Here is a 16,441-nt window from a genome sequence, read left to right as displayed (position 1 = left end):
CAAGTGACAAGCGATGACAAGCTAAATTCTCGGGCTTTGTATCGCGTTGAAAGCAATTTCATTCATTGAAAAACTGCCGTTCCGTCCGTATTTGCTCTGTTCTAAACCGGTCAAACCGGGACACCACAGTGTCATACCGTCTCATATTTTGCGGGTTCTCTTGACCAAATATGGTAAAATGGCGTAATAGTGGAATAATAAAGACAATTAACGTTACGAATTGTGCCCCAAATGCTGCTCTTTAAGTAAAGATAAACAGTTGCATTTACCTTAAGCTAAAAGTAACGCTAACCTTTCCCCTTACGTCATTGTTGGAAATAGGTAGCAAAGGCGTAGACTTAAAGTGGTACTACGACCAAAAAAACAATTCTTTTTTTTCTTTGAATTTCAAAACTATGTTAACTAAACACTAAGTGACCCAAGTTTTAAGTTCTGATTTTAAAAAGACACCTGTTTATTTTAACTGGAATTTTCTTATTTACTGGTCCGCCATTACTAACTTTAAAAATTTGGGAGAGCTGGGTCGAGGATTAAAAAGACACCTGTTTATTTTAACTGGAATTTTCTTATTTACTGGTCCGCCATTACTAACTTCAAAATTTTGGGAGAGCTGGTTCGAGGATAAAATGACGTCAAATGCTCAATAGTTTAAGAATGCAATGCGTGTGTGCGCGGCTGAATTGATATGCAGCACGGGAGTTTCGGGCTTTCAGATTTTTAAACTCGTGTTTTGCATATAAAATAAGTTGCGCTTACACGCTGAAATTTTTAGCTAGTGAGGAAATTACGTCACTTTCCTAGATCCAACTCTCTGGGGTCCAATCGGTCAGTTTTGAACGTGAGTAATGGCGGACCGTCAAATCCAAAACTTACACTCAAATAAACAGCCTTTAGATAAAAATCAAAGCTCAAAATTTTGCCAATCAGGTGTTAAGCGAACACGCTACCAAAATCTGAAGGAAAAAAAGATACGATTTTTTGATCATAGTACCACTGTAAAGTGGCGGATCGTGTTGGATGTCAAAATTTGGCGTGCATCAAATTAGTGTCATTTCTGGCCATAAGTGGCAAACAATAGAGAGACCTGGTGCCGTAGCAACAGCTAACAGCAGACTGCTGTTTGTCGAAAAAAAGCATCAAAATCATTTTATTGTCTCTTTTGTTTTGTGAAATCGCACAATATCTGTAATATTCAGGGGAAAATGAGCTAAAAATCAATCCCGTCAACCCGAGCCAACTTCTCCATACGTTCTCTTTTTACCGCTGTCTCAAAGAGTGAAGGCCAAATACATTATCATGAAATAAGCAGCAAAATACACTGTTATAGTTGCCATAACGTACAAATAAATGCTTCCTGCAAGCTTAAATTTCAGTTACTAGTGCTAAGGCAAGCAAAAGGAAGTGGGAAATACTCCTACTGAAGCATGCTGCAAGCAACTGCAGATCATCTTGTCTTGGGTTCATTCAATGAAGGTTTTACGATGTAGTTGTTTAGGTGTAACATCACAATTCAATTGATTTTCCCCTCTGCCCTCAAATGATAACCTTTTTTGTATTTTGCAAGGCTCTCATGTTGTTGTTTCAAGTCATGGAGTCCAGGTACTTAAAGCGTTATCTTTACTTGTAAATTGGAGTGCAGTTTCAGGTGTATTAACGGACTATATGCGAAAGACATTAAAGATCATTACATTACTTAAGCAGTAACGATAAGCAGCTTACTGCTTAAGTGTTCTTCTTTACGGCGAAGATGTTCAACCGTAACAAGTTTCAAGCGTCTTGGTTTGGATTAATTCGGTTTTCATCCGTCAGAGTTATTAAGTGAAAAAATGATCTGAGTGGCAAATACTCGTCCTCGACAATAGCTACCCTTAGATTCGGCCACAGGTACAAGATTGCAATTCCAAGCACGCTTACTTACTAGGTACAAGTGCGCACTCCAGACCTTACGTTCCTCCCTGCTCAGTAAAGAGATTCCATTTCCTCCGCATCCTTCCCCCCCTCCCCTCGTTGCGGTCGCGATTAGGCCATATATTCAACTTGATAGCGAGGCAGTGAGGACAAAAACAATAGAAGCACGTTGGAATGAATGTGAAAAATATTTACATGTCATCCATTTCCCATTGTCTTTGTCCTCACTGCTTCACTATCAAGCTGAATTTTAATATATCAAAAAAGGCCTATTTATTCTCTTATCTCTCTGGCTGAAACAAACAATTGTCTTCTTTGTTCTTCAGGCAGTCCGTGTCAGATCGTTTTTATCAGGCTCTTTATGCCAAACTTCTGGATCCGACTTTAAAAGCGTCTTCCAAGCAGGTCAGATTAGTCAATACACACGTCTTCAGCTTGTCTTGTCTATCACCTCAGCTTCAAGAGACTTAAATATTTGTTTTTGGTTGCTTCTAGGCTTTATTCCTAAATGTTTTGTATAAGTCTTTAAAAGCTGATCCATCTCTACATCGTGTCAAGGTAAGCACAATATTATATAATTTTTGATATGCCATTCATTTTTAAGAACAGTGCTCACAATGTTTGTGTTTGCTTGTTTTCCAGGCATTTGTGAAGCGTGTTTTACAAATCTGCAGTTTTCAGCAACCTGCTTTTACCTGTGGGGTACTCTTCTTGATTTCCGAGGTAACACTATACCAAACATTAGTTCCTTTCTGGCCAATGCTTGGTGACACCAGGACTCTCTCTTTTTGAGAGAAATCTTTTATGGCCTTTGACTAAAATATTAATCACTGGTGGTTTTTTATCACGTTTTTCAGTTGACAAAACTCAAGCCGGGCATCAGGAGTTTGATAGAACAACCGGAGGTAACAGTGATCCTGTCTTATTTTAAGGGTGAATACCATCAACAGAAATCCCCCTTCCCTCTGCCCCGGTCGCCTGTCTCCGTTTCCCCTATCAATTTTACATGCATTATATATTACTTAATTGTCGTGCTTTCACAAAACCGAAACTTGAGGATTTTACTGTTAGTTTTTCTTGCTTATTGGAACACGAAAACCAACTTTGTCTGCCCTAAAGGCCCTATCTGAAAGTCTGGAAAAGTTAGTTGAAATTACGATTTCCTGTTTGGAAAAGCAACGTATAGCTTGTCTTTTAGGGTGCTTTCAAGAAAAGAAACGGCTGAATGGTTGTTAAGTTTTGTTATACTCCTTACAAAATCGTTAATAATTCATGATGTGAAAACAATAGAAATGTTTTATTAAATTAATCAATATCTGCATATCTGATACAGATTTCTCTTCATTGACCTTGGGAAGATCCTAGCACTAGGAAGATCCTAGAAGGCTGATCATCCTAGCGCCATATGTTTTCTGTATTCAGTTTACATGCAAGAGCTCGTACTTGGCCCTAGTGCTAGGATCTTCCTAGCTGTGAGCTAGGAAGATCCTAGCACCATGTAAACTGCCTTCGCTTGGAAGTTCCTGGTACTAGGGGAAAAAAAACCAACATGGCGGCGGCCGGGTGTTCACGGTATTCAGCTGCCAAAGGTCGACAATTCCGTCTGGCGTTCCCACAGGACGATTCTAATGATGCTGATGACCGTCGACAATATTCAGGACCAGTTTTGTTTCAAAGATACACCGCCCAAACGAGAGAGACAGTGGAAAGTAACGAGCAATCCATCGACAGCAATGTCGAAAACGCTGCGAGTCAAATACATCCGAATAAGTTGAGAGATTGCCAGGTGGAAGATGAAGAGGAAGTTATTAAAGCTAGTAAGGAGAGTAGAAGGACCCAAATTACATGGTTGTTGTTCTTGCCCGCCATCTTGCTTTCATTCTCCACTTCCACCCAGACAGAAATTTCTGCGTGTAGACCAAACGAAAAGTTGTTTCGCCTTCTAGGATCTTCCTAGTGCTAGGATCTTCCTACCTCCATGTAAACAGCCCCTTTGATTTCCCTGTTAAAATGTGTTGCGTCACCAAAAATACCTAGGGTACATTAACATTTAAATGCTGACGTTTAATAGGCATTCCTGGCACATGCTTCTCGAGTGCCAAAAAATGACTCTGAAGTAGAAAAAGAGGGTGTCGTAGCTATAAAAGTACATGTAAAAACGGAGAAGAAGGTTGGAATAATCATAATCATATTTATAAATAGGATTTTACTGTAAAATTGGGAAATAAATTGACCATCGTAAGGTTAGAAAGCGGAGTTTTCAAGTATTAGTCCTATTAGAGCGATCCAAACATGTTCTCTGTATTACTGAATGTGTTCCTTGACTTAATCAATCACAACGCTCAATACATCCAAGCTTGTTCTTTTCCTGCTGTCATCCAAATTCCTCACCCGTAGGAAAAAGTTAACCTTTTTTTGTGGATCGTAGGATGATGATGACGAGGAACATTTCGTAGACGCGCCCTCAGATGAGGATAATTATTCTGACAAGAACAATAACGCGACCAGTGACCATAAACAACAAGGAAACCACACCGACACGACGGAGATCGCACAGAAAGAGCATAAACTGAATCAGACAGGACCAAACCGTTTGTATAAGCCTCAGCAGAGAAATCCGCTGTATAGCGGGGCAGAAAATTCCTGCTCATGGGAACTTAACCGACTGTGTAGACATTATCATCCTTCAGTGGTCGTTTTTGCTACTACTCTAATGAAGGTAAGTGTTTGAACTTCTTCAGCTTTGAGCACACAGAAAATTATAAAGGTTCTAGTTACACAGTCATGTATTAAGAAACCAGAATTTTTTCAGTCAACTTTCTGAATTTTGTATAGCCTTGATTTTCCAGTCATTTTAGCTTGAAGTATTCTAATGCATGCCTGTCAAAAACCATTCTTCATCCTTTTACTCCCTCTCTTCTTGTGCGTGATAAGCGCTGTTTCGATTAATTCTGGGAGCGCATGTTTTCATTCCAGTTTTAATCAAAATAGCTTCTTAATATTGAAATTAATTTTTCCCTTGCATCACCTAACTGTAAATTAAACTAGGCTAAGCGATAGAAATTCTGGGCTTAAAAAATTATACTTGGATAATTCTGATTTAACTGAGAGAAAAAAGGTTCATATTGAATGGTTCGCTTCGCTCGCAGGGGGTAGAGTATTCCTAGTTTATCTAGATTGCCTTGATGAATTTTTTAACTCATATCTTAATGCCAGTGCCAGTGAAGCGAGAGATTACAGCTAGGCGTTTCTGCAGGAGGGTGCGTGAAAATTTTGAACCCCTGAGCTTGACTGAGGTCGTGAAGTCGACATCATATACATTGGAAAGTTTCTCATTCACGGTGAAAAGAATTAACATTCCTAAGGTGGAGTTGTTTTTGGACTCAAATAATCAAATGACGATAAGCTAGTTGCTTGGCAACGGGTGAAAGAACAAATTAAACACGAAGACGCACTACAAAAGGCGCGTTAGGCGTGGGGTTTACCGTGTCTTGCGCCACAAATTTCAAATGCATAGTAACTTATTTGCATTTGATTAAAAGATATTTTCACGGCTGCATATTTTTATTTTCATGGTTTAGTCATGTTCTTGGACAACATGCAAGTGTTGCATACAATAGTGCGACAAATATTTCCTGTGCAAATGAAAAAAATATACTACTTACTGCTGCTATTACTATTATATAATACTATGTTGGTAGAAATAATATTAATAATAATTATATCTTGGTAGAAACGATCGCGGATGACGAATATGACAATAATATTAATAATAATTATGTTGGTAGAAATAATTGGAATATAATAATGATAATAATTATCTTGAAGAGAGCGACGATAGCGATGACGATGATATGACAACGAGATGACAACTAAAGGCAAATTATCGGTCAGAGTCTCATAATTGTCTGCTTTTAATCGGCAGGGAGATTTTATAGAGTACAATGGGGACCCTTTACAGGACTTCACTCTTATGAGGTATTTTTTTTAATTTCGGTGACCCATTTTGAATCATGCATGAGCTGACGCGAGCGTGTGTGGTTCGTGCACTTGACTGAAAAACCTGGACCAGGAGCTGAAAAAATGCCCACTAATACTAGGGCGAGAATGGTCGTAGTTTTCAAACTGAGTTAAGTATCACCCCGGGTTTTATAACCGACCGATAGTAAAGTCCGAAATATCAGTTACTTTGTATTACCCATCCCCTTTAACAATCGCCTTGATGGCGCAGTGACATCTTCTGCGCTCTTACTGCGAGAGATCCCAAGTTCAAACCGCGGGTAAGGTGTGGTAAAAGTTATATCGCACAGTATCGTGTTCTTAATACTGGGAATAGCTTAGATTCTAACTTAAAATTGTAGACTATCAATGAATTTAAACCTTAAATAAAGACGGTTATTTGAAGACAGATTTTGTTTTAAGGAAGTACCTTATTGCTGTAATAAAAGTATAACGTAAGAATAAGTGCTGCCCTTTTCATGATACTTGCAAATTGTCAGCCCCATCTGGTCTTGTGTATTAGGACAAAAAAATCGTATATTCATAAAAGGACAAGCAAAACTTGTCATTGTGTCTTACTCTTCACTGTTCCCTGAATTGCAGATTCCTTGACAGATTTGTATATAAAAATCCGAAGCAAAAGGAAAGAGGTAGTTTTTGTCTATTGCCTCCTGCACTGCGGTTTCGTTACTTTAAATGATAGCTGTTTTTGATTTGTCTCAGTTTTCTTTTTGTATGTCTTTTTACTTTGTTCTGTTTTGTCTTTCCTTTGGTGAAATTTACTTTTTTTTCCTTTTTCAGATCATGGAGGCTCATTAATGCAGCCGAAAACGTTGTCAAGTCGATTAGCCGAGCAGCCTGGTATGAGGTCTTTAAATGCGGCAATATGACCGTACAGTGTAGAAAGCAGAGTTCTAGTGTTGGCAGGGTAGTGTTTTTTGTGTGTACGTGATTTTACGTTACGCCCATACCCATAGCAGGTGCGTCGCGCGAATAGCATCTTTTTCGCTTGTCGCAAACGCAAAAGGCCCAAAAACTCTTTTCTTCTTTCAAGGCTATCAAGGCGCATTTGTCGTTTTTTTATCTGCTGTATTTGCATGCAAGCGTAATAGGAAAAACAAAATGTTTTTCTCCTTCCTTCTGAAAGAACAGAATGTAAAAGTTAGTATTACGATTGACCCGAGGGTTTTGTGTTCTTGTGTGATTCTAGAAAAGACAAGCAAACGTGCAAACGTAACTGACGGCTCAGTACATCTCATGTGAGGCAAACTGCGGATTGATGTTTGTGATTGAACTATAAAACAAGCGAGGGTAGGGAAATAGACGCTCAGCAATCCTCTTTTACTTCTCTTTTCTTCATTTTGAATAGTGAATACCGAAGCATTTTTAGTGAAGAAAGAGGAGGACATCCGGGAAGACGAAGTCTTTTTCCACAGGTATGCCTTATTGTCGACTATGTTTTCGAAGACGTTAGACGTCACTGCACTTTGACAGGTGTTTTTCCACCAGAAAAGGGCCTAGGTTCCTCTTCCACTGTGAGTTTAATACTCGAGCTTTGACCCCACTTTCTTCCTATTTGTTTGAAGCTATGCACATTGATTGCACAATGAAGAGATGATATTTTTCCAATTTGTTGACACGGGGATACTCGGAAAAAATCCGAGAACTCCTTTGCAAGTGTCGAGCCTACGTCGGACCTTCCGATTACTAGTTCGGATGCTCTACAGCCACTGAACAATAGGAGAGTCGTGGCTGATAGACCATTTCAGGTGACAAGAAGCCAGTTTCGTATTCTCGCGGTTAGACTGGATCTAGCATGAAATGGAGGCTAATGCGGGGTGATTATTTTCATGTGAAAAGATTCCCTCATATTAGCCTCCATTTCATGCTCGATCCAACCCAACCGTTAGAATACGAAACTGGCCAATAGGCCATTTTACAATTGTTTGCTCAGCGACCTAGCCTATGAATGGCTGCGAGGCTGCCGGTGACCTTGCATTGATACAGCCCCCACTGCTTTTATCATGCAAATTGTGTTGTTGTAATTCTAATTAGTCCGTATTAACATTACAAAAGCACGGAGGTTTGTATCAAAACAGGGTCACCGGCAGCCTCGCTTCCATTCGTAGGCCAGGTAACTTAGCTACAACTGTAAAATGGTCTATTGTCCCACCATACTGCTGGGACTGAACTTGTCGAAACGGTACGTCAACGAACCGCCGAGGGAACAATTTGGAATCGTACTGACTCGGGGAATAACTCTAAGGATCAAATCAGTCCACCCATCACAAACCATCACAGCCAGCCACTGATACATATAGTAGCATGTAGCCAGTCGACCTTATCACCTATTTGGCACGAAGATAACCAATGATCATCGATATTTTCTTTTTCTTTTCACATTTTGTACAGGTATTTCAAACGAAAGGCAGAGACAGAAAAGCGGCGGAAGAAAAAAACAAGTGAATCTGACGATGAAAATTCCAAAAATATACCAAATTATGGTATGCTTGAAGCGTGAAATTCTTTTTAAAAAAATCCGCATTAACTAGGCTGTGCTTTGTCTTTTTTCAGTTATATACTGTTTTATTTTCTTAACCAATATGCAAGGTGGAGAAACAAATTTATCCGCCCGTAATTATAAAGTGCGATGCACTCAAAATAATCTCCTTACTGGCGATTTGCACTGATCATCTTTGAGAGTTCGAGGAAACAGGGCTATCGTTTCGGTCTTGTCTTACATGTTATTTTTAATCTTGTACCACCAATTTGCACCGTGTATCATATTTGACGTACTGTGTTCACAGTTTATGGTTGCCTTACAGCTGCGACAAAGTTCTCTGAAAATTGCTGGCTGATCTGACTGGCTGTGCAAGTTGTTTTTTAGTGGAAGTAACATCTCATTCTTGTTCTCTATTGTTGAAAGATAACATGCAAGAGCGTTCCAGCACAGACTTCGATTTTGCCAGGTCAGTCAAATAAAAGGAAGAGAGCTTTTTTTTAATCTGTGAGAATTCGACGCCTGCAGTTTGAGGTGTCGTGTACGTAGAGTAACATTTTAAATTAACGCAGCAGTGTCGAAAAAAACCCAACTGGTTGGTGGCAGTTAGTTGGTAATTTAGAAAGCGTAATGGACCTGAAAGGTGGAGCACCGAACACCGATGATCTGAGGGGAACGGGAATCCATGGCTGAGTGCACACTTTTGAAGTTATTTCTCCTGATAGTATTGAATTTGTATCTGCTACAGATTTATTCTAGAATCTTTTTGTTTAACGTTGGTCCAACACAAGGACTTACAGCTAAACTGCAGAATAACCGGCCACTTATTTGCATGTGATAAGTGAGAGCACAAAGACGGCAAGGCACACAATAGGCCTTATTCACGATAGCCGCCATGTTGGTTTTCAAATTGTCATGCAAATTAGCCATGTGTTATGCTGGGGGGCAAACATTGGAAAAAAGGTAAATTGTGGAAAATCGGCTCGTCGAAATATTGAAATAGCATTGCTAAAAGTGCATTTTAGTATTTAGAATTAAGTACCTTTTATAATAATTTTATATCTTTTGATTGCTTTTGACAGTTTCACGTTCTTCTTCGTTATCTGCTCATTTTTCACTAAAAAATCATCGAAGTAACTTGTGTAGTCATTTTATTTTACTGCTTAGGTGATAAACATTCAATGAACGTGAAACAAATCATCTGTGTGGCTAAAATGTTCGTTATAACCTCTCGAACTTGTGTTGTTTGCCCCCTCAGAAGTGTGTAGCTAATTTGCATGGTAATAGCAAATCCAACATGGCGGCCATCGTGAATGAGGTATATTCTTTGATTGCAGCTGACGTCATGGCGGCCATGTTGGTGGAAAGAACAATAGCGAAAAAGTCCTTTGGGAATTTGACTCTATTATTATGCAAAACTTGAGCTGTATTTTTCTATTGTTATGGCACCAACATGGCGGTCTCATCACGTGAACATCACGTGAATTCAATCAACGAATTGACAAAATTTATGAAAACGGACCAACTTCATGGTAAACGACGTCATATGGCTTAGGGGAACTCTTTTTTTATTTTGTTTCCCTGTTTCTTTGGGTGTTTATTTATTTATTTATTTAACATTTCGAAAAAGCATGACATGATCAAATTTCCACTGGGGAAAAGCGTTTATTGTGCGTTTGACGGACATTGGTTTCAAGAAGACTCTGAAACATCGCAATTTAAAAGCAATGATTGATTGCTTGATTGATTGATTTTAGTGAATTAAAGAGCTCCAAACGCAGTTCATCAGGTAAAAACAAACCTAGTGACAGCGAAGAAGAAGAGGAAGGTGATGACGAAGAAGAGAGTGAGGAACAAAGCAACAGCGAAGGTGAAAACAAGGAGCAATCTTCCTCTGAAGATGGTACGCAAATCCACTGTGATTGTCTGTAGAGCTTGTGATTTCACCTACAAATTATGTCCAGAAATACGCCAAATTAGATGCACGCGGACTTCAAAAAGCGTGATATTTCAGTTCATTCTATAATTTCCACGGGCGCCGGTACACCTTCCATCATTGATGAACTTCAACATTACTCGTGTCTCGGAATACAGACAATTAACGTCACAAAGTGTTCCCCAAATGGTGCTCCTCAAGTAAAGATAGACAGCTGCATTTACCGTAAGCTAAACATAACGCTAACCTTTACCTTTAACTCATTGTTTGAAATAGGTAGCAATGGCTTAGACTTGAAAGGACACTTCGTGTTGGATGTCAAAATTGGGCCTGCATCTGATTCCTCGCGTTTCTGAACATACAAATTTGAAAAGTAGCGTTGATTTGTATTAGAGCGGTTTTCAATTGAGTGTAAAAAGTAATTAGCGAATTGCTTTGGTTTTTGATTACTTCCCTTAGTGATTGGTTCAAAGTTCTCGCGCCATTTTTTCAACTAATCAGAAGTGAAAGTAAAACCAATCGTGGCTCGCACATAATTTTTCCCGCGCTTTGTGTCGGCTACGTGTAATTTCTTTGAGTTTTGATTGGTTTACCGGATTGTCTCCGTTCTTTTTGATTGGCCAAAGTAATTACTTTGATTTTGGTTTTACGACACTCGATTGAAACTCGCTCTATGGCAGCAATAAAAATTGTGACATCTTCTATAGCTGGTTTATCACTTGCATGGCTATTTCACGAGCAGGTTTAATTTTTCGTTTTAATTTGTTTCCATGTTTTTAGAGTTCGACTATGAAGCCATGGATTTTTCTTCTGCTGAGGAGGACGAGATGGGTTTGTGTCCAAGTTTTCTTTGATCTCTCTACAAGCTATCGTTAGTAAAAACAAAAATTGTTAAAAGTTTATTTCAGGATGCTTGCCTGTCTAGTATTTTTGGCCGCGTTCTTGAAGACTCGTGTTAATTCCTTTCCGGTATATTGGCTTCAATTTGTAATAAAAAGAAAATTCATCTAAAACAGCCGAGACAAAAATCTAAAAATATAGTCAGTCGACACTCTTAGAACTCCATTGAATCTCAGAAACTCTCTTATGATACCAACTTATCCTTATGCGCTATGGAAAGCATAAAAAAAGATGCCTGGAACAGTCGCTAATTTGTCATATTCAAGGCCTTTCTTATATTTCGAATTTTTCACCCCTAGACTGCTTAATATTAAAGTAAAGTAAAGTGACCATATTTAACGTCGATAACTCGTAACAGTAATTCAACTGACAAACCTGAGGTCGACGGTGCGCTCATTTTACTCCCCCTCTCCATCAGGTGCTCCGTTTTACGGGAATTTAAAGCTAATTAGCTACACGGAAAGGAAAGAAGTCGAAACAAGGATACGAGATCCGGGAATCGAACTCAGGACCTCTTGCACCAAGGCCGCGCACTAACCGACTGTGCCATCCTTAATAATAATTTTAATATTACGTGCGCCCATCAGTTCATAATGTTGCACAGCCATCCTTTTCCTCATCGCATATGCAGAGTTCTTTAAACTATTTTATGTCTTCCTTTTTTGGAACCAGTTGCCCGCTTCAGCCAAGGTGGATGATAAAATCCCTGCTCTAGACTAGCAGGAGTCTCCTTTTATGGCTGTCAGTACAGCAGTGGCATTAAAAAATGCTTATAAGTTTATATACGTAGGATGTTTGGTGTATTTGTTTTATTCATAAGTGATTAGTTTATGCCGTGCAGCGTTCGTAACATGAGACTTTTCTCTTACAACATAGAGGGACAAAATTACGAAATGCTAATTGGCTGAGACAGGACATTTTCATGTAGTAAATTTTTTTTTTTAAGTAGGGCTGGTTTCATTGCTTTGGCGTTGCACAAATATAAAATTTCATTCAGCTGATTCGTGCGTTTTACAGTTCAGTGACTCTAACTGAACACTGAAATGGCTTTTTACGAAATTGCTCAACGGCGTGCGTTTTTCACCTTCTTTAATAAAAAAAATGCCCTTTATATTATAAACAAGTAATTGCATGTTTCCTCTTAAAATTAAGGATTAATATCACTTTGTTTTCAGCAGTTGTAGAAATTGTTTCGTCGCTGCGCGACTTGGGCAATTTCTGCAACTTCTGAAAATGCGCTTGATATTAATCCTTGAATTTTACTGGGCCCCATGCGATTGCGTATACAAACGCTGTAGATGACGAACAGGAGGATGGGAGTGAATAAGAATAACTTCCGTTTGGTTTTAGTTTTGCTGAATTGATTGTGAAAGTTGCGCAAGACATCACTGTTTTATACACTCAAGAAAATACATATGATTACTTGAAAAATTCCCCGCACTAACAAGTAAATTTTACTGTGACCTTGCTTTCAGAGGAACCAAGTAGTGCCCAGGGCAAGAAAAGGAAATTCACCGACAAAGACTACGAGAAGGTAATAATAGTGGGCGGTGGCAGGCTATTTTTTTCCTTGGAAGAAAATAATAAAGAAACGTGTATACATCAAATATACTCAAACCTAATGCTATAATTTCGTCATCAATAATCCAATGAGTTCATCTAAACTACTTTTTGTTACCCACATGCAGCTATGGGGAGGCGCGGTGGCCTCATGGTTAGTGCGCTCGACTCCGGATCGAGTGGTCCGGGTTCGGGGCCTGGCAGGGGACATTGTGTTGTGTTCTTGGGCAAGACACTTTACTCTCACGGTGCCTCTCTCCACCCAGGTGTATAAATGGGTACCGGCGTAATGCTGGGGGTAACCCTGCGATGGACTAGCATCCCATCCAGGGGGGAGTACAAATACTCCTAGTCGCTTCATGCTACAGAAACCGGAGATAAGCGCCGGCCTGATGAGCCTTCTGGCTCGTAAGCGGAGACTTTACTTTTACTTATGCAGCTATGGGGTGTGTCCTTTTAATTGGACCATTTCACGGCTTTCGGCCCCAAGGGAGACCCTATTAACGAGTTAAATCTTCTGGTGTTAGACAGAGTAGAAACTATTAGGGCCTCCACAGACTAGGGATTTAGTTGTCGACAACTATTTGTGATCGACAACTAAAAAACGTAGTCTGTGGCACAAGTTGTCGACAACTAAACCCCAAATTATTAGTTGTCGACAACTAAGCAGTTTCCCTTTTCGAAAAGGGAAACTGGTTAGTTGTCGACAACTAATAATTTGGGGTTTAGTTGTCGACAACTTGTGCCACAGACTACGTTTTTTAGTTGTCGATAACTTTTTAGTTGTCGATCACAAATAGTTGTCGACAACTAAATCCCTAGTCTGTGGAGGCCCTTAGTGTCGCTATTGGGAGTGAAAAGGTTAAAGTATTCGTTACACTGGTGCTGTTTGGAACAAATGAAAGGGCAATCGTTTTGCGACAACTGAAAAAGATAACATGCAGGTTGCGATAAAATGTTTGAGATTTATTTGGTATCTTTTGTTTTAAATTGTGAAGGAAACTTCAATGCATATTTTTTGTGACTATCCTGACGTATGTTTTGTAGAAAGCTAACCACAGAAATATGGCTTGGAGTATCTTACACAATTTGAAATCACGTGTTTTTCGGCATTTCATACAGTTGAGAATTCTTATAATATAAGGCCAGATTGTTGTAATGGGCCTTAATCAGACGGCAGCCATGTTGAGTCCCGAGGGATTGAAAACTTTTGTTTTGTCCCGCCGAAACTCGTTCCCAAACATTTCAAGTCGAGGCTCGGGGTACGAAATCTGTTGTCTATGGCCAATATGGCTGCCCCGCGAATAAGGTCCGATGTGGTTGTCGTAGTCGTTATTATTATAGAATAGTATTTGTCTTCTGCTCCAGGCTCTTCTTGAAAATTTAAGCTCGGATGAATTTTCTGACGAAGACACTCCAAGGTCAAAGAGGAAATCAAAGAAAGGAAAAGTTGAGGGGTAATCATCCTTTTAAAAGCTTTAAGTTATCAACCTAAAGACTTTTGTTTGCTAACTTTTGGTTAGCTTAGATGTGAATGTGGATTGAAGCTCTGCAAATATTGCCCTCATAAATCCTAAAATCGCCTATTTTCACTTCAACTGGATCTATGCCAACGCGAAAGAAAAACAATTGAAACCTGAAACAACTCAGAACCAATTACTTGTTGATGAGGGTGTGCTAAGGTCAGCCAATGCAGATACCACTAATGCACGAGTCATGCATGTGGTCTGAAGACTCCAACGACACTAGATCGCATTCTCCCAGTCGTGTTTCCGCTGGCTTTCTCATTCCAGCCCAAAAACACACTTGCCATCTTTTTATCGCTTCCTGTACTACTGGTAGGGAAGATGTCATTGAGAACTGACTAGTTACTTTTGTCACTTCTTTCATGACTATTACTTTTTGGAAAATATAAGAAATTCTATTTGTTTTTAATTAATGATCTCGTTTCTTTGTGTTTCTAGATCCAGCGTTTCGTCAGTGTTTGCCTCCGCAGAAGAGGTGAGTGGTAGTTTTTCGCTCTGCTCCTGTACCTTGAGTTAGTTTGTTTTACTTCAGCATTGGTCCATGTCTCTAATGAGGCATGTGAGAAATGCGACTAATGGCTTCCTGAAGTCATCGGTCGCGACAATAAATACTAGAGAGGAAGACTCTAATTTCTACCGGCGACGATGGTGTAGACAACCTACATGAACAGAGAGAAGATACGTCTGGACAAAATTCTGCTTCAGCAAACGCTTGGGGCGACGCTTGGAGTGCACTTGCTTAAGTTACTCCTTTCACTCAGTTACAGAAACAACTTCGGTTGTTCCTGCAATTTAGGTAGCTCAAGCATCAGAGAATCGCTAGATACTGAACACTACTCAAAACATGCATACATCGCAAGTAAACGATGGTGGAGCAAACTAACTTACGAAAAATGAAAGGCAAACAGACTTTGCGACCTGTGAACTGTCAACATGTTCAAGTTCCAAAGGTCAACCACGAAATCTGTGCAAGCTCCCCCACCACACAAAGACCCCCGAATGGCTAACCTTGAAAAAGCTTTGGCAAGAGTCGGATCCTCTCTGACAGAAATGCTGGCAACACACCGCAGCAGTGCCTAGTAGCCACTAGATCTTTCCGGCACAAACTTAGAATGGCCAACTTCTGTGTCATCACTGTCCGTGCCCACGTCTCACCTAAGATGTCTCAGTGAACAAGACAATCTGAGCGCCTCGCACACTCCTATAACAACCTTCTTGTCTGATGCATATCTACGGTCACAAACAATGTACGAGTCGCTAACCTGATAAGAAATTCAGTAACTCTCATGACGAAAGCGCTAAGAACGGGGCCTTTTTGTAGCAGTTATTGGAAAATCGTGGTTGTTAGTGGAAAGAGTAACCAAGATATGTCCAACTGAGCACCCATTGCTTTCATTGCCCGTCCCTTTTAAATCTTGGTTTTGTTCACAACTCCGTGACAATGACAGTTTTTTTACTCTGAAAAAGCCTACCAAATAAAACAGGAATGCTTGTTGCTTAGACACAACAAAGTACCCATGGTCCGGGTCATTTCGAGCAACCGGCCTTCCAATCCTCCCACTGGCCAACTCAGACATGGTGGTCAAAGTTTTATTTATGCAAATATTGATTCAATATATAGCCTGTAGTACTCCCCAAGGGAAAAAGTAATCTGTTCCTTCGGAAGACCAGCAGCTCATTTTCCCTGTAGAATACACTGTTCCTCTGTCGCTGTCACAGTTTATTTGTCATCAATCATTATCTGGACCTCACTCTCTGAGTAAGGCCTTTGAGACTCGGCTTCAAACACCTTCATGCGATTCTTCAGTTCAGATTGTCTTTCACGAATCAGTACTCGTCATATCTAACCAAGTGTGAAAATTATGTAGCAAGGAAAAATATCGATAAAAACCACCCCCCCCCCCCCCCCCCTTCCTGTATAACAGCATGTTAATAATCTGACCGAACTGTATGGCGCCAGCCTTGGCTACAGTGCCATCAACACAGCAAGGAGTGCCTCGTTTCCGTACCTTTCAATCCCAAGATCACGCCTACTTGGAGAAAGATTCATGAAAGGGGGTTTAAAGCTACGTTCTTTCCTCCCGAAGAAAGCTCCCCTTGGGGCTCCTCAGC

General features: G+C 39.9%; 1 protein-coding gene across 1 annotated transcript in view; it reads left to right on the top strand.

Annotated features, from left to right (window-relative positions):
• The window catches only part of LOC138026900 (CCAAT/enhancer-binding protein zeta-like), a 35,774-nt gene that overhangs the window by 18,184 nt on the left and 1,149 nt on the right, over positions 1–16,441 (top strand). Inside the window, exons 17-33 of the mRNA XM_068874355.1 lie at positions 1,565–1,599; positions 2,235–2,313; positions 2,404–2,466; positions 2,551–2,631; positions 2,766–2,813; positions 4,337–4,627; positions 5,834–5,886; positions 6,511–6,557; positions 6,709–6,768; positions 7,277–7,343; positions 8,320–8,411; positions 8,834–8,876; positions 10,165–10,310; positions 11,124–11,174; positions 12,719–12,777; positions 14,172–14,260; positions 14,768–14,804. Coding sequence (XP_068730456.1) covers positions 1,565–1,599; positions 2,235–2,313; positions 2,404–2,466; positions 2,551–2,631; positions 2,766–2,813; positions 4,337–4,627; positions 5,834–5,886; positions 6,511–6,557; positions 6,709–6,768; positions 7,277–7,343; positions 8,320–8,411; positions 8,834–8,876; positions 10,165–10,310; positions 11,124–11,174; positions 12,719–12,777; positions 14,172–14,260; positions 14,768–14,804 — 1,341 coding nt within the window. The remainder of the gene's footprint in view (positions 1–1,564; positions 1,600–2,234; positions 2,314–2,403; positions 2,467–2,550; positions 2,632–2,765; positions 2,814–4,336; positions 4,628–5,833; positions 5,887–6,510; positions 6,558–6,708; positions 6,769–7,276; positions 7,344–8,319; positions 8,412–8,833; positions 8,877–10,164; positions 10,311–11,123; positions 11,175–12,718; positions 12,778–14,171; positions 14,261–14,767; positions 14,805–16,441) is intronic.

Source organism: Montipora capricornis, chromosome 12 (genome assembly GCF_036669925.1).
Source record: "Montipora capricornis isolate CH-2021 chromosome 12, ASM3666992v2, whole genome shotgun sequence".
NCBI classification, from domain to species: domain Eukaryota; kingdom Metazoa; phylum Cnidaria; class Anthozoa; order Scleractinia; family Acroporidae; genus Montipora; species Montipora capricornis.
This window is presented reverse-complemented; position numbering and strand designations above follow the sequence as displayed.